General features: G+C 37.6%; 1 protein-coding gene across 1 annotated transcript in view; it reads right to left on the bottom strand.

Moving 5' to 3' along the window:
* Nucleotides 1-18,903, bottom strand: part of MAGI3 (membrane associated guanylate kinase, WW and PDZ domain containing 3) — a 195,664-nt gene extending 176,761 nt beyond the window's left edge. Inside the window, exon 1 of the mRNA XM_072413280.1 lies at nucleotides 17,485-18,903. Within this exon, the coding sequence (XP_072269381.1) occupies nucleotides 17,485-17,788 (304 nt within the window). The 5' untranslated portion in view covers nucleotides 17,789-18,903. The remainder of the gene's footprint in view (nucleotides 1-17,484) is intronic.
* Nucleotides 18,904-19,508: the final 605 nt, after the last annotated feature.

Here is a 19,508-nt window from a genome sequence, read left to right as displayed (position 1 = left end):
GCTTGACAGATCTCCTGATCTGTAACAGCACCGAGATGGTTTTTCTCAATTTTGTGTTGCTCGATTTAAATGTTATTGTAGAATATTTGCAAAGCTGTTAGCATCATGGTCAGGGGAATGAAAACAACACATGGGGGGAATTTATTAAACTGTCAAATGCAAGGTGTTACAGATTTATAATTGAAAGTTGTTCTTCTCTGCAATCATGGCAATGTAAGGTGCAGCTTCACAGTCCCACAATATAGATCAGGTTGAGAAAGAGAATTCATTCATTCAACAATACATCACCAGCATTATACGGCCAAGGATAGCACAGTGTGCAGTTGCAGCAGAGCCTGTGCTTCTAGCTACTGTATATTAAATCATTTTCTCCTTACCATCTTACAAACGTATGAGGTTACATTTCTCCAAATGTATCCTCCATGACAACACACATACACAGCAATCCAGTGATGACAGATGTATTGTTCATGCATGCTTTCTGATTTGGCACAACAATCCTTCTCTAGAAGGTAGGGGGTCATATTGCCAGGGCTGTGGAGTCAAAGTTAGAAATAATTAATTTGTACCTGGAGTTAGCAAAAGTGTGCTAACTAACAAAGCAAAGCAGAACAGGTTTTAGGTACAGAGGCAATAAAGTAGGAATGTTAGCTGCACAAGAAGCTAATTGTTTGGGCTTAAAGAGTTTTGAGAAAATGGTATAAAATTTAATTTCATTGAGCATGAAGCCTATTTTGTATTAGTCAAGGCTTTATCCAAAATATCTATCTTTTTGAAGGATCAAGTGATTCCGCACGGCTCCTGGTGGCTGGCATTTTGCTAGTTGTCCGATCAATCGCACCACAGTGCCAGCAGGTTGCACATTTGACATCACCCCCTGTTCATTTTCTATTGGGCTGCCACAGGTAAAAGCTGTAGGTAATATTTCCACCAAGGCAGCAGTTCACTGGCGTGAGGAAACCGTAACCACATTACAACCGCACTGTCAGTCTTAACATGGTTTTAGACTAAGGAAGAGCTGGCTAAGTAATACTCTGCATTCCAAACCATACTAAAGCAGATACAGAATATTTATTTTTACTTTGGAAACAAGTGGAAATCTAAGAAGTTACAATGACATTGCAGAAAATAAGGGAATTTAATTAAAAGGTGCATCGACACACAGCAGAAAAATGTTAATCTTGGCAATGGTAAAAATGCAAGGCTCTCGACTAGGACAAACAAGCAAATTTGTAACATACTGTCATGATTTCCAGCAAGAAAAGCTGTGAGAAATGCATTGGATAGGCACAAATGGGCAGACCACTTGCTGGGAACATCAGGTGGTGACAAGTCTGCTTGACTTTATTATCATCTCTGTACAAATAGGACCCGTGATATGTTCAGATAAAGCCAAAAAGAATCCACAGTAACAAAACAGAAAATATTTTGTTCCATTCTCTATTTAAAAAAAAAAAATAAAAAAAATTTTAATAGCTGCAAAGGTATGACATACCAGAAAAATATCTGCTTGAGCATCAAGCATCTCCAACAACATAATTGCTCCCAGTTTATTTCTAATTAAAGCTTAGAATAAAAACTTAAATTTATTAATCGTCTTAAAAGATAAAAATCCACTTTGCCACAAATTACCTTTACAATCTTAGATGTTACCTTGTAAAATAACAGTGATACAACTTTTCTGCATGCAGCCTGTGCAGAACAGAGCTGTGAATGGTATCCAGCAGGTCCTCCTACTACAGGTTGTCTGTAGGTAACTACAGGGGGGGGGGGGAGAAGACTATACACCCTTCACAATGAAAAGCAGAAGAGAGTCTTTCTTAAAAAGAAACAGATGTAAAATAAATAAAGAAAAATAATGAATAAAGAATACACATTCCTGTTGTATCTTTGTTTTTGCCTGGAGTTTAACAATAACTCCTACATGGCTGAAATATCCCAAACTGCTCCCAATGTTACAAAACATTGCAGTTAAATATTGCTTTTTTAAAAATGGTTTTATTCTTTAATTTATTGAGGTATATTTAAATATTATGGCTGAAAAAAGCAAAATATCCTATGTGTAGATTTAATGGTCTACTGGGCCATAGTATTTTATCTATAAGTTACACATATTACACCTCCACATCACTCCCAAAACTGTTATATGAGCCAACTTAATGATTTACCTATTTTAAACAGCCCAGAGTTCATTAGCAATGGTCTGGTATTTACAAAAGGCCTGTAATTAGGGCACCATCATCAGTGCTAGTATTAACACAACCCATTGGTTTCAAATAGGGTATAAACGCAATGCATAACATAACCTATTTTACATTTTTTGTATTTTCTTGTATTTATATAGCACCAACATATGACACAGCCCTTTACAAAGTCCATAGTCATATTGCTAATTGTCCCTCAATGAGGTTCACAATCTAACATCCCTGCCAAAATCATATTTCGTTAACATAGTCTAAGGCTAATTTTTTGGAGGGGAAGAATGTTTTTTGAGTCATTAATTTTTCAATACCCTGCACTACACAATACCAATCCTACACTTGGTAGTGCCCTGCTCAGGCACATCATGGAGCCATTAAATATATTATAGCGCATTACTACAATGCATGAATAAGCCCTTGAACACTAGCCTAGTACTTAAAGTCATGAATAGAAGTATTCCAGAAATAGGCTGAATTGCCTGTAGAGTAAATAATTCACTTTATTCAATATTGATTTCAAATTTACACATCAAAAACAAAATATGTGTATATACAGTGTTTTCAGTAATACAGGTAATATATTAAACATCAACAAGTGGGAAAAGAATCAAGCCGGCTCAGAATACAGTGAAAAACAAGTTCACTGAGTGACAGGAGGGTCATGTTGACATTGAACATGAGTTTACAAAGCCGGAATGCAGTCTGGCGAGCAGGTTTCGGAGGTAGACATATTACCAAGATTTTGTTTTGACTGTTCATAGTGGAAGGAGGAGATTAGAAGAGGTCAAACAGACCAACAACCATAAACACTGCTGTGGGCTAAGAACTATATCCTGCATGTAGAAATGTCAGATGAAACATAAAAGTGGAGTTTCGTTCAAGGATGATGAGCAGAGCAAATATTAGATCTCATTCAATAAGGTAAATATGCCACAAAGAAAAAAATAACATGTAAAAATGTTTAAAGCTTACATTCCTTGACTCATAAACCATACACTAGTTGTGTAGCAATGAAGCTGAACCCATTAAACTTGAAGGAACGATACGCTTTAAAATAAAGGACATATACAGCCAGATGTCTTAAAGGTTCACACACACATGTGCACTGACCTCTCATAAGAGCTCATATATTGGACTTTGTGTGCTTCCACTGGAGCATTCGCACATAGATGTTTAAAGAAACATTACCATCTGAAGAAATATTACCATGAATAAAACAAACAAATTTATATGGTTTACAGATAACAGTGCCCAAGTGAGAGCATCTTGGAACCTGATAGTGCCCTTATTAGTCGTACAATGGATAACTGTGTCCCTTTACAATTCCTTGAATTCCAAGCTCAAACTGTCAAAGTTGTGGGATTAGGTCACAACTTCTAGCCAAATCTAGATCACGTCTTGTCACCTTAATTTGCCAAGAATTTTAAAGTGCATAAGGTGGAGTTTACCTTACAATGGTTTTAAGAAGACAACCTATGGATGGCCTGATCCTACGACTGAAGGTGTAATACAAGGTCAGTACTCAGTTATACAGTTATATTCAACCACACAGTATGCCTTCACTTTAGTGAACATCGGGAAGTTCGTCAACCGTACTGCTTGGAAAATCCACTTAATTCCCCTTTAGTTTGTGTTTTTTTTTATAACCTATGGCGTTACAGATTTAGCAGGCTTTCGCAGACTCTCTGAGTAGATCTTCATATGGTCATATCATTTTGTGCTGACCAAATGTTTTTCCCAATACAAAGATTTGTTCTTGAAATCTCAAACACTTAGCACTTTGCATTATAACAGGCTAAAATTCTTGATCATTTAGAAAATAAGGATTATAGCAGCCATAGGAATGTAGTGAACCAGGCATTTAGCAAGACAAATGGAAGGATAGACTTAAAAGCCTCACAGCAGGTAGGCTGCGTTCCTTGGGCAAGGTAAAAGCAGACTGGACCAGACAGATGGTATCAGTGTTTGCAACTAACCTGTGGTAGATGCTCAAGTCTACTATTTCAAAGTAAGCAAACATGCTAGCATCTGCTCTGATCCTGTAATCAGAAGCTACCAAATCATAATTAATGGGAGTCAGAAAGAGGCCAATGTCCTAAATGCTAAATAACCACTGCACATGTAAACCTGAATTCTCACATTAAAGAAACATGTATGTTTATGTAAACTGTAAACAGCTGCAGGATTACATGTCTGCCAAACAGATTATAATTACATATAGATCTTAACTCATTTATCATAAGAAAATGTTGATTTTTATGTAGATAGGAGAAAAGAGAGCTCCAAAAAAAAAAAACACATTAATCATGTCTGGAGGTCATTTACCTGCTTGGGGGAAAGGTAAATGGGGGTATAACCAGAGCACTTCCCTTCCACCAAGGAGGGGGGTGAAGGAGGTAAGAGCGTGTAACTTTGGATATGAAGCTGATATTTGCACAGCTCTGCACCCCACTTTTCTGTGGCCCATGTCTCACTGCCAATACCTATAAAATAGTAGTAGTAGTTTACCACCTAACAACCTACACAAACAAAACAAAATAGGTCAAAATAAGTTTGTATGAGCATCTTTCTGATAAATGGCTAAATAAACAGACAGAAATGGTGCTATACTGCCTTTTTAGCTGGCTTTCAAAACAGACTCCTATTAAATACAACTGAAAGCAATAATTTAGTTGCATAGGTTCATATAAACAGACATGCTCAGAGATATTAGGGGGATAAGTCAGGAAAACAAAATATGCATTGAGCCCTCTGTTGCTGAATGAGAAGTCTCCCCCACATTTTGTATAATGCTGACATCTTCATGAAACTAGTGACAGGATTAACATTTTGTGCCTAAAGAACAGCTTACAGGCAACCTTTCTGTCCGGCTGTTTTGTAGATCAGATGATTACACAGTACAGAGCATGCTGCACACCATTGCAATAATTCCCAGCAGACAAAGCATTGCTTATAAGTAAAATGAGAAACAGAAGCACTTGAATATGATCACATATGAAAGTACAGATTCAAACAAATGAAGGCCAAGATAAAATTGAAATCTAAATTTAGGCAAAAAAAAAAAAAACACCAAAGCAACACAGTTTGATTATGTAACAGGCTGCAAAAATGTAATTTCCTTTGTCAGACAGACACAGATGCTTACAGACTAATAATGTTGAGAAACACTGGAAGATCTAGTCTCACATACCATCCTTTTGTCTCAGAAATAAGTACACAATTTGATCTATTAGTAACGATGATTAGAAAATGTGCTTCTTTAGTGTAAAGGCCAAAACAGTAATTCTTACCTATATATATTGTCTAATAGGATGATAAATTATAGAACATGTGGGTTAACTGCAGAGATCAACCCGGGTACAGTTTAGACCATTATAGGAGGACCAACAATGTAACTGCATCTTTAATTTATATTCTAAATCGTTTTATAGTGACTTCCTTTGCTGAGAATTTTGTTACGTGCAGAATAGGACACAATATTGCTATTAGCAGATGTTCAGTCTAAAAATACAGGTTAGATGGCACAACAAAAAAGCGTCTTCCTCCAATTGTGCAGCATGTTGTGAAGTCATCTATTAAAACACTTGTGGGACACGATAAGAACAATTTCCTGCAAATTGTTTCCTGAAAGAAGAAGGCTACTCTGGTTCAATATATTCAATGTACTCCATCAATTTGAGGTAGAAATACTGATGCTGCAGATACAATCAACAGATGTGTAAGCTATGTGGTCCTGGTACAAAACTAATACAAGGAAACCATTATCTGTATTTGTTTCTCAAAGAAACCTTAAACATTATGGTGTGTCGAGCTCCTATTTTCCATTTACATAGCCTATTTTACATTGGGAAAAATACATTCCTGTTTTTGTTTGTTTTTTATGCAGTCAAGAAAGTAGTATGGGAACACAACTAGTTCAATAATGAATATAGTCATAATGTATACACAATATTTACATAATTTCCTAAATATCAAGTCGTAGCTTTAAACATTATGGTAACCTATAGCTCATGTCATAGCTAAGATGATTATATATATACATTCCATGATGCCTTAAATGAAGGTCTTTTCCAGTACCATTTACTTATGGAGTAATATAGACAACACAGAAAAGGCTGCCTTCATAAGTGAATTAAACTTAAATCCTGGCTTCCCAAAATGTTCCTGTTTGTTTTAGTAAGACCATGCAATTTTATTATTAGCATCAGCATCCTTTATATAGCACACACATTCTGCAGTACTATACATCAAATAATAAAGAGATGCAAATTACAAACTCAGAAGCAGGAGGAGAATGCAGCCCTGCTCAAACAAGTTTATAGATTTTATATATAAAGGAGCAGTTCATAGGTAACCTGCCACTACAAAAACTTCTTCTACGGATATCTGTTTAGAAGAGGATAGTTTCTCAGCTTTAGGAGATCTTCAATGACATTTTTAAAACAACGGCCAATAGGGAATTAATATGGACAGTTTCAGACAGCTTGCTGAGCACCCAAACCAAAAATCACATTGTTTTGAATAAGCAATGCAGTGGCATCTGCATTTAGAATTCTTAATCCCTTTTCAGAGTTGACTGGCTAAGATATAACCGTGCTATCCAACTTTAGGGGGGAGCGGAATATGATGGGCGATGGGCAATTGTGAGAAAATATTACAAATATTCTGCCCCATATGAGTCACAATAAATGAGATATGTAAGGCACATTACCCCGATACATTTCTCATTCGACATGACATATAGTATAAGCAACAAGTTGGTTTATTATGCCATGACTCATTAGGAAGGTATTATGGGGAGAAAAACCAACGTCAGCATTCCTAACATATGTCCTTCATTGTGCTGACTTAGATGCTGCATCAGCATCCATGTGTTCATTGTGAATTTCTGTTCTCACCTTGGCTCTGTGCAAAACGCAACACGGTCTGTATAAGTGCTGCTTCTCTTTCACTCTGTGAACTGCAGGTTGGGTAGATTAACACATTTCACAAGCTGTAATCATGCTATAGTCCTAGGTGTAAGGACTAGACGAGACACTATTGGGCAGAAAGCATATTCATTGTTCCAGCATGCAAATGATCATCAGCAATATAACATACAGAATTATATATATCCATTGCCCCCCCCCCCCCCCAACATTGCAGTAACAACACCAGCCTTTCCATATCTAAACTGACTTGGTGAATTCAAGAACAATATAGGTCTAAGTAGAGTGCCCATGCTAGTATTTATATTACTATGATATATATATATATATATATATATAATTATGACATTTTATAACCCTACTCATTTTTATGGACCAGCATACAAATCTATACCCCAATGAAAGAGTTAACACGGATGACAAATGTATTTGTGCACATAATCCTACAGAGTAGACTGCTGGAGAAAAGTTTTTGAAGTGGGTTTGTAGGGATAATAGTAGGTAGTGGTAACCAGCATTTGAAACTAAAGTTTCCCTTTTTGGTTTGGTCTTTAATTTAGAGATCTCACCCCCTCCCCCTGCATCATTCAAATACACAGTATATCTGATGATTCACGATCAGACCTTTTCATCTTTCACCATATACCACTGGGCTCTGTCTTGTTTCTCAGATGCAGTGTGTGTGGTTAATTTGCTGTGCACTTTTTTTTGCTTTCATTTTATAGCAGACATATTGCAGCTCTGAATACCTGTATGTTGGTCAGAGATGGAATACACAGACAGAAATGCAACCTGTCAATTCAGTCACTCAAGCTGCATAAAACATGAACCTTTTCAAATCATTATGCAAATGCACATACACATACACATTATGCACATACTGAAAATACACTATTTCAGCAACAAGTAAAATAAGATTCACATCTGTACAGAAATGCGGAAAAGTGAGTTTGGCACAAGGGGGTCCTATACATTGGATCATTTCTGTAGTATGAATATACACCACAGCCCCATGCATTCCAGTAACTGATTAGTATTCTAATGAACAGAATTGTGTTTTTATTACAGCATTATATTTACTTTTGTTATTGAACCATTGCAGTGAAGCTTTTTAAGCCTGTTTAGGACATACTAAGCATCTGGTATTTTCCATGTGGCAACAAGGACCACCCTCTTGTCCATTACCAGTTGGATAATTTGTCCATGGCTGACCTTGATCCTTAACATGAAAAGAAAAAATATATTAAACTCAATTACAAGTCCTCTGGAATGTCTGCCCTCAGGATCTAGCAGCTACATTATACAGCAGGCAATAGGTCAGATGGACTTTCAGACAATAAAAATGTTTATGTACAAAACAGGAATCTTTTGCTCACAGGGAGCAAAGGTTCTTTTGCAGATTCATATTAATAACTGAAGTTAAGATTACTACAAAGGAAGAATGTGTTTGTAAGTATCAAGGCAGTTGGTGTGCAAGCAATGTCTCATTCAAATAATTTTAAATACATGCTAAATAGACCAAAAAGACTGTCCAACCGTCACACCACTTATGCTAGTAAAATATTTCAGTGTAAACTATTTGTACATCCTAAAGTGTTTACTGTATTTTTCCATTTAGCTGAAAGCATTTCCTAATAGGAGAGTTAAAAACCACTACAGAAGTGTGTTCCTCCAGAGGTTGCTAGGGGTTTGTTGAGAAATTAGCAATTTGTGTCTCTCAGGTCATTTATCACGGACACCAATGATCTTTTTGCTATCTGTAAGGGTGACATTCTTCCTACTGGCCAGCAATGTAAGTGGCATTCTTCCTACTGACCACCACACTAATATACAGTGAGTTGTGAATAAAGTAATCATGGTAGGGGTTCCCTGAGGACACAAAAGTACTTTCAAGGGGTTCCCCCGTGTTAAAAAGATCGAGAAACACTAAATTAGAGACACCAATAACATATAATAATACTAGCTAGCAAGCACAACAGCTATGCTTTGCCAAAGGACATAAAAATCTCTTCTGTCAAACTTGTAATTCTAAAACATATAGTTTGCTTGCTGTAGTATCATCTATTCCTAAAACTGAGCAGACAGAGGATCCAAGATATGGTAAAGAAGCGAGAAGTAAAAAAATGACTTTTCTAGATATGCAATGTGGCAGTAAGTGTGAATCACAAGTTCAAATTTAAGTTCTATGCAACCAAGATCGAGGCAGGGTACTCATCACATGGGACTTAACATATGGGCCAGCTTTCTAAAGCATAACCTAATTTTTATAATTTATTGGATTGGATTTCATCTTCTAAAACATAATCCTAATACTAATGCTTTACACCATGATGCTCTTTGTAAAGGGGAGACAGCAGACTCTACAGTGGGTGTATCTTTAAAACCAGGGCTACCCCCAGATTCCTAGGAGTATGGAGTTGGCTGGCGAATAAAAACCATGGCCAGAAATCTTAAGCCCTGCATCTCAAGACTTAAAAACTCAACATTGGGCAGTAAAAAAAAATACCTTGAAAGTGGGGTGATTCTGCAATGCAAGGGGTTAAATTGTTGTTAAGTCTAAAGGGATAGGAAGAAGTAGTAATACTTACCTTATTTCTAACTTGTGCAGGTTTTTTGCAGATGTATGGCCGGTTCCTCGAAGTTGCTTCCCTTAGTTGCAAGGATACACCCACATTGATGTCAGGGAGCATTACAGAGCAACGACCGCCGGTGTGACAAAGAATAGGGCTAAAATAACTGCTTATTCTAATACCTTTGGACAAAATGAGTATGCATTGCCCCCCTGCATTGAGAGGAAGTGTATATATGTATGTGCGTGTAGGAAAAAAATTCCTGCTAAGAAAGTTAAAACAATCTGTACTGGTAGATTTTTTGGTCCGCCAACAATGGAGCAGCAATATGAAAGTGCATTTTTTTAAAAACTGAGCTATCATGTTCATACCCTCCACAACTGCAAGTGTAATGTTCACACAATCTGCTCAGTGGGGAAAATAATGATTGTTAAAAGAAATATTATTTCTACCGACCTGTCAATGGGTATATACGCAGTTCTGCCATTGGAAAATACATTGTAGAGACATTTGCATTTATACCGGAGACCTTTTATCTAAGTTCAGTTGACCTACAATTCAAGATTTGCATATGCTATTTAAATTCAGAAAAGCACATAAATATCTTCTATAGTGTATGGAAATTAACACATTGTAAAATAAAAACGCACTTGTTATAAAGCTGAATTCAGTCTATCATGGCATCAGCCAGTTCAGTAGGTATTTCTGAAACATTCTTTAACTGAATTACAAACTATGAGATGTATAGAAAAATAGCTGCAGGGATCAAAACCTTATCTTAAATATATTCGCTTCTGATATGCTCCTGCAACAAACATCTATAGATATTATCGATGGCTGCATCATCTGGTTGTACTGTGGGATCTATCTTCTGCATACATGAAAAGACAAGGTGGTATATTTCAGACACAACCTATTTTGGCATGTGCAGACATTTTAATAACCACAAAGACCACAGTATAATCCAGAGCCATTTCATTTTCTTGCACCACATAATGCCACTGAACACAATCAGTGCAGTTCCTGAGCTTTCTGACTGACGGGCAAGATTAGCTGCATTAAAGATGCAATTACTGTTTCTGTCACTAGATAGATCGGACTTTGACTCTCCACTGCTAGAAAAGGAAAGCTATTGTATTCTGGGCTTTGGAAAGCATTTACTTGAATTTGACATTTTTCTTATTAGCAGAACCCTATGCATATTTCACAATTCATAATACAGAAATACTAGATAAAGAAGACCTCTTCCATGAACTGTGTCTAAAACATTCTATTGCCTAATACCCACCATTGTAATTTTACCGAGCAGAAACAGAAAGAATTTATTTCCCAACATGGAAACATTTTCTATACCAATTAAGGATGACTTAAGTCTTGGTGGTAGAAGACCACTTTATCATTATGAATGCCATTTTATGCGCCAAGTGGCAGTCCCATTAATTTAGAATGCCACACCATTATGGATACCGGCAACCTATCTAGAAAGAACAAGTTGTAATGTATTATGAAAATAATAGAGGTACATTTTTTAGGATTGGCAGCCCAAACTTGTCCTCTGTATGATAGGCAAAAACCCTCATTAGTGTCAGTTACTGATCGGTTATTATTAATATTATTATTAAACAGGATTTATATCCAACATATTACGCAGCGCTGTACACTAAATAGGGATTGCAAATGACAGACTAATACAGACAGTGAAATAGGAGGAGAGGACATTGCTCCGAAGAGCTTACAATCTAGTATATGTAGCTCAATAAATTTGAAAAGGAGAGACACAGTTAATTTTTTTTAATGTTTCCCCACAATATCCCTACAACTTTGACCCAAGATTCATACATTTTTCTAACAATGTGAATTCTGGGTAAAGGATGTGTGACTTTTGGCTGAGAACATTTATAAATAAACCCCAATTATTTTAAGGATGTTCAACATTTTACTTTAAAACAATATAACACTTTGAACTAGTGCTTGTTCCTAAACCACTCACAGGCCTAAAGGAACACATTTTAACACATCATATGAATCTGTACATGCAGAGGTTACTTGCATTGTAAACTAAATTTAACAATGATCAGTAGATCCAGAGATATAGGCATGGGAATTCATATGCAAATTGTGAGTGTTACAGGAAAAAATCAAGTTTGGCCACTATTGCCTATCACCTTCCTGAGTGTAAACTGTCATAAACTAATAAAAGTTATATTTTCAAAGTAAAACCAACAGCTGATAAACATGTTGACCACAAATCGAGATATATATGTCCAAAATAGTGTTAAAATTCTATTTAATATTTAATCAATGTGCCCCTTAAGTTACCCTAATCACCCCTAACTAACTCCCTTACCTTCTTGATTTTTTCTTAACTATTAGCCCCAAACAGTTTGTGTTGGTTTTAATTCTCTATTTCTGACTAATAATATTTATGTGTTTTGATTTTTATTCATTTCACATAAATGGTGAGCAAAACAACAGAAAAACATTGCAACGCTTTTTCCCAGAATCATAATTTAAGTATCATTTTAAACAGAACAAAATATAGAATACAAATTGTACTTTTTAATTACTTTTGTACTTTTTATATTAATTTTATTTTTTTTATATTAATACTTTTTGTATTTTAACACCAAAATTGTTTACGCTGTGCCTTTTTTGTATACTGTATGCATTGCAGGAAGAAAAAAAACAAAAACAGTGATAAAAGTAGTAATAAAACAGGGCAAGCTTTACAGTAAATTTCTCATTAAAAGCAACCTGTCGTGAGAGAAGAATGGCCAAATTTGCCTTTTAAAAAAAAATAATTGTCCATCCATCATACTATCCTCCTTGCCAGGTGGTCAAATCAAAACAACAATGCCAAAAAAGATTACTTAATTTCGTTACTTGCATTTTTTTTTTTTTGTTTGGCTCAATATACAAAAGCCAGTGTCACCATAATGGCCAGGCAACCACCAATGGCAGCATTCATATTTATTTCATGATGAGTTTACTTTAAAACTGACTTCCTGGCACTCATCCAAGATTATGTCAAAACCAGAATAAAATCTTTCAAAATGAAACAGAGTTAAAAAAAATACACACAAAACCTGTCATGAAGCATGACTGAACCGCAAACAGAAAAAGTTGCTTCCAAGGAGGTTAGGTGTCAGAAAATATTCATCACTCATTCAGTGGTAATAGGTACAAGTGGGACACTTCTGAAAGATTAAGAGCTTGGATGTGTAGTACACAGTTCTCGGCAATTCTCTAAAGAATATGTATGCTGTTCAAAAGACTATTCAAATATAATAATTATAATCCACGCACATTTTTTTATTTCTCCAGACAAAAAAAACAGGATGCCTCAATACAAGATAAAGCTATAAGACCACTGGTATCACATTAGGCTTCTACAGAAAGAAGTTAGGATGTGTACTGAGATCTTAAGGATCCTGAACCCATGAATCATGTCAAAACACAAATTACGCCACTAAACTTTATAAATTAAGTGATTATTTTTACTGATTTTGGACAGAGTGGGGTGATATTAGAACCCCATGTCTGATTTTCACTCACCATGTGTCCTGGTGCCTAAGGTTTCACCAAAGGAAGGAGAAGAAAATTCTGCAGCTAGGCTATAAATGGTTCATATAGAGAACTTTCTTCCCAATTATACACTTTGAGATCATTACAAAGAACAAGAGGGCGCTCTTTGTGTCTGGAGGAAAAGAAGTTTAAGCTCGGGATAAGGAAGGGATTCTTTACGGTAAGGTCTGTGAAAATGTGGAATCGGCTCCTTCAGGAAGTAGTTTCAGCAACTACAATAGATTGCTTTAAGAAAAAGCTGGATGCTTTTCTAGAAGCACAGAATATAACCGGGTATTAAGGCTTTAAAGTAAAGATACCTGAGACTGTTGATCCAGGGAACATCCAATTGCCTCATGGAATCAAGAAGGATTTTTTCCCGTTGGGGCAAATTGAACCAGGGTTTTTTTTGCCTTCCACTGGATCAACTATGTCTATAGGGTTTTTATCTGGGATATGTTTTTTTTTTCCCAGTGGTTGAACTTGATGGACTTATGTCTTTTTGCAACCTAACTAACTAGGCTGGAAAAAATATAGAGAAATGACAATCCTAACCTAAGGTGAGGCTCTATCTGCACTACAAAGGTTAAGAGAATGCTTTCTTCCAGTATGTTTTCATTCAAAACTTTTTTACTTACCTTATCACTTCCTGAAGCCACATGTCCTCAGAGTTCTTCGCATCTGTCACAAGTCTGAAGTCATCACTTTCAATGCAGGATTGGTCATTCTGCATAATAGGAGGACGGCAAGCTCCAGTCCACAACTCGATGTGTTGGAGGGAAGAAGCGAGTATCAGCAATATTGCCAGGGATGGGGTGAGTAAAAACGCTTTAAAAAAGTTCAAGACAAAAATCTAGCACTGAACCTTTGCAGCGCAGGGGGAGAACCACTGTACAGATAGTTTTGTCTTCTCCCTGGAGATCAGCAAGTAAATCTGACAGGGGTTCTAGCCTTCCACTACTCTAATAGAGAAAGACATTTTTTATTTGGCCGCCTCACTTCCTGAGTGGTGAAATGCTGTCAGCAGGACAGGAAGTAATGAGAAATTTCTCTAATGATGCTTTTGATTGCAGTTAAAAACCAGCAATGGCTTTAATTTTAACATTTATAATTACAAAGTCATCTATACTCATCATACTCTGCAAAACAAAAAAAAAACATTAAAATCTATTCACCGGGTAATCCTGATATTACACCCACCAGCAATAATCTATTCCAAAATCTGATGAAGAACATGCATTTAATGTGCTCTCATTTAGGTACTTTAGAGAACCTACATTTATGAAATAATATATAAAACCTTTAACAGACAAAAAAGTACAACTTAGATACCGATCAACACAAAAGCAGATATAAAATATAGTTCAATCTCTGGAAAGTTCATGCCATTATCTGAAGCAGCTGTTCAAAGGTAAATTCATTTTAAACGTGAACTTTCGGCCCCAATTCTATCCAGAGCCACTAAGGTTCACAAGCTGCTGTCACAGTAAGGTAAGGTGAGCTGCTAGAAGATATATGATGTTCTGAGAACAGGGATGTACAGCTACTGTATATCCTATGACATGTGATCCTTAACCCTTCTGTCTATGCTAAGTCATGTCAAGATTTTTTCCTTTGTAAAGACAAAAATATATGTCAGAAACAAATATTTTTATCTCTGCAAAACCATGTTCATTTGACCACCTTTATATATGGAAAATGGATGGTGGCATCCCGGACACTAACCATCTACAAAACCTTAACTGTACAACATGAACATTTATGTAACAATTAAAAGATGACAGCATGTAGTAGGATGGAACCTCTGTGTGGGGCTTTCTAAAAATTACCTTACTACCCATCAGTTTTAGACAGACCTGCCTATAACCCACCTGCACTTTAAAGTAACCATGTCATTAAATAATGGACCATGAAAAAAACGTCACCGCTACCTAAACCACCAAATCCTGCTGCAGTCCTAAGACATCTTCTGGTGAAGTTCAGAGGGAAACCAACACTTTTGGAAGTCTTCTGGGCCCACCAAAGCTACCACTGGTTCCTCCTATTGACCTCCATACTATTATTGGGGTCCACTGTGACATGGTGGACAGCAGTAAAAAAGAAAAGGAACCTGTAAAAGTCAAGAAGAAGTACTCACCTTCCTCACCGTTATCAAACCACACTCTAAACCTGAGAAAACTTCTAATGAGGTCTTCAGAGAAAATGACATATCTGTAAGAGTTGACCTCCTAGGTCTCACACAGCGTTTACTGGTTCCTCCTATTGATCTCATTATTATCACATCATTACAGTGACACGGAGGTCAGCAAGTGGAACCAATAAGCATTTTGGGGGACCCAGGAGATCCACACTTCCAGACATGTCAGTATCAAAACCTCAGCAGAAGATTCCTTAAGCTTGAAGCAGGATTGGGTAAAAGTGAGTCCAGGAAGTGCCCGGGTTAGGAAAATCCAACATACGGACGACTTCTAGATATGAACAGGGCTTCTCTGCTCGTTCCCGTGAAGGACAGAGGCTTGACGGGGCAGTTTGCATGACTTACAGAAGAAATCTTTTGCTAAACATAACTGGGGTTGTGGGTGATCTTAAGGGGGTGAGCTCTTTCTGCAACCTCTTGTAACACTTTAATACCCAAGACAAACTCTGCAGTATCAAAGCACAACTTGCTCTAGAAGTCAATGAATGTCTAAGCTCCATAAAGATTTTTTTTTTTGCTTTGTTTGTGATTAGCTCACAGTGAGGATTTTATACAGCAACTGACACCCTGATGCCTAATAATATGTTGAGACAAACATCCGTCCTAATTGCATTTATTAAAATAATGAACCTGTTCAGATTTACATACAAATTCAACTTAGGAACAAACCTACAATCCCTATCTAGTATATAACCGGGGAAATACCTATATTTCCTTTCAGCTTTTACAGGTAATAATGTATAACGATAGGGTTGCTTTAATGTAATCCAGGAAACATGGCTTTTCGAAAATGTTCAGACAAATCAGAAATGTTTTTTCGAAAAAAGACCTTAAAGACCTTATCATAAGGGCAACAAAGAGGCTGTCATTGCCCACTTCTTTTTCAAATGCTTCTTATCTAGATGTCATGCTGACCCTCTTGCTTCAATACATTGACTCAATGACCTTTAAGAGGTTTGTAGAAAAGGAATTCTGGCTATATTCTGACTCTCAATCAGCTGCTAGAATTATGCTGTATATTGCACACTAGGCCTATATGGTTACATACAGAGTGTGAATATAAATACTACATAATATAAATTGGTGCTTCAAACCAGAAGTTTATTGAAAACACTAAAACGGGCTGATTTTAAGGTTGCAGAATAAATAGATATGTGAAAAAAGCAGTAACACCTGAGAAAGAGTTAAATTTCTGCATAGCGGAGTAGTAAATGATGGTATCTGGTTGGCAGCAATGAGACATTGCACTTTGATCTTTGCCTTAATAAATCATATTATACAATGTGTAAATTATTACAGAGTTATGTCAAATTCCTGTAAAAATGAAAAACCTTGAATTTCAGAACATATGAGAAACGTATACTTGAAATGACCGACATGTAGTATATCATACATATAAACATCACTGTGAAAAATATTAAAAAAATGAACAAATGAACAAAAAACAAGCCACACCTTAGGCAGCTTCTGGCAGGGGTTGCCTAGGCAAGGGTGACATCACATGATCTTCTTGCAGGATGCTGGGAAATCCTATGAGAATGTACTCCTGCACAATGCAGAAGAACCTTCCTAGCAGATTTAGGATCCCGAGCCTTCCTAGAATCCTAAAATGAGGCCCATTGGCTTCACTGGCGGCCAGAAATCAGAGCCAGGTAATTACTTTGTCTTCTTAGTATTAAATTCCAGGAATATTTTAAAATTTGCTCTTGCACGGAATAAATGCAAGTGTTTGTCTAGGGAGTATCTAAAAGGGACTTTTACTTGATATATCCCTTGCTTCCCTGCATTCAATACGCTAGGATGTGGGTAGGCCATCGGCATCCTTACTTACAATGCAGGACTAGGGATCCTGCATTGAAGGGGATGGCATCAGACTGGTGATCACAGCACAATAGCGCCTCCTAGATGTGAGGGAGACAACCTAGACAAGAAACAAACACTTAACCATAAGTGGAAACCCTCACTGAAAGGGCTTTTTCAAAGTTCAACTTTAAAAAAAGAAACAAGTAGCTAACGGCACTTACCGGGTTTGACGGTCTTTAGGCGGATGGGCTCCCTGAAGTGCCTTATCACGGCTAGCGTATCTCGATGCGTAAGGCCGCTGACCGGTGTGCCATTCACTTCCAACAGTACATCTCCTTGGTTGGGTACTTTGCCCGCAATATAGCTGGCGGCATCTTCTCTAAGGCGGCCCAAATAAGGAAACTCTCCGTGTTCTGCGCCCCCGCGGATCTCCAGAAGAGCGCTAGGATCACCGCCCACTCCTGATAACCCGCATTCCTGCACTTTACTCAGCCAGTGCTTCTTCTTTTTCAGGGTCTTGGACATGGTGCCTCATACGGGAGAAGAGGACTCCAATCCCAATCAGTATACAAGGATAGCAAACAACTAAAATCTGTTGTATTAGCGCCAAATAACTAATGGCAATTCCTGCGTTAAACCCAAATCAGTAAATTATGAATTGCTTTCTTATCACATACATCAACTTCAAACTAATTACCGACCTCAACGTTGACAATGTTTCTATTAGCTAAACATAAGCAGAGAGATGACAATCTTTTCATGACAGGCAAATGTCACAACACCAGCAACAATCGCATCAAGAGATCCAAATACAATAGTATTCTAGAAGCAAGGTAAAAAAGCCAGGCAAGATAGAAAAATATTCCAAAAAGCAGACAAATTCTACAAGAAATCACATCCACTTCTCAAAGATAAAAAAGCAAAACAATGCATCCCAGTGGTTAGCTGGTGATCTGTCAAAATGCTGATAGAAAATGACACATAGTGGCATTATCTACAATGGGGTAATAAAATCAAATGACTTTGTCATAACATCTGATGTGATAAGCACAGATAACAAGTTATGGAGGAGACCAATATATACAAAGAATATTCTAATCAGCAATCTTCTCCAAGGCAATCTATGGCATTTCCAGACACAACTATCACTGATTTGTACAGCAGCTAGGAAGTTCTCAGAAAATCTCCTCTTCACCACAACTCATCAGCCCATATAATAAATCATAGGAAAGGACAGATCAGAGGCCAGGTACACAAGGCTGGTGAACTACAGGATAGATTTCATATAGTCCATCTGATGTGCTCATAGAATAAGTGGAAGTGCTGATATGGAATGACATAGCAATGCCTTCAATCCCCGGTGCTGGGAGAGGCTGGCATGTCGCTGGGGAGCGCTGGGCTGTCACACTGGAAAGTTATGCGGGAGAAGTTAGCCTGGGATGGGGCAGAGACAGGGGGTGTGCCAGGAAGCAGCTTATCACTGGTATCCGTGCACATGGAGGAGTCCCGGGATAGTCAGAGGAGTGCGGGGCGGGAAGTACACCTCCTCTTCAAAATACACGGCTCTGCTCACCTCCTCAGGACACGGCCGCCGCTCTATTCACTGTCCGGATGATGCCTCTACGGCGACTAACAAGAGACTGTGAGCTAAGGAGAGTGCGCAACCCAGAACCGGCCAAACCACACCCACTCACAGACAAGCCCCTCCCCGCCGCCTGAAACGTTTATGTTTTCTTGCTCTAACCGCGCCCCCTTCCCGCCTACATTCCTACATTGTAACACGCCTATCTATCAATCCCTCGTAAACTACCTAGTCCCTTGGTGACGTCAGAGGCTGTTACGAGATGATTATTTAGTGAGACGAAGGGAGGGCGGGGTCAGATTCGCATAATTATCTTCTCCAAGATTTAGCGTTGTAACCACGCCCATTTATTCCCATTTCCCAATGTGTATAATCTTCGTGTGACGTCAAAGTATTGGTTCCGCCTACGTGGAAAAGTCCGAGGAGGAGTGCTGCTTGTGAGGTGCCACACATTCCAACTGTGAGGTACATAAACAGGCGCCTAATCTCCCCCCATACAGAGTGCTTGTTATGGCACAGGATGTCAGCACACGTTTTCTGTAAATTATACATTCAAATTCATTTTCAAGTACAATAAACCTCAAAAGTGTATGAGGAAACAGAAACGACGAGGTTGTGCCCTGTATGTGTGTGTGTGTGTGTATTACACACACACACACATAT

Source organism: Pyxicephalus adspersus, chromosome 1 (assembly GCF_032062135.1).
Source record: "Pyxicephalus adspersus chromosome 1, UCB_Pads_2.0, whole genome shotgun sequence".
NCBI lineage: Eukaryota > Metazoa > Chordata > Amphibia > Anura > Pyxicephalidae > Pyxicephalus > Pyxicephalus adspersus.
Note: the sequence above shows the minus strand (reverse complement) of the source record. Positions and strands in the feature narration are given on the sequence as shown.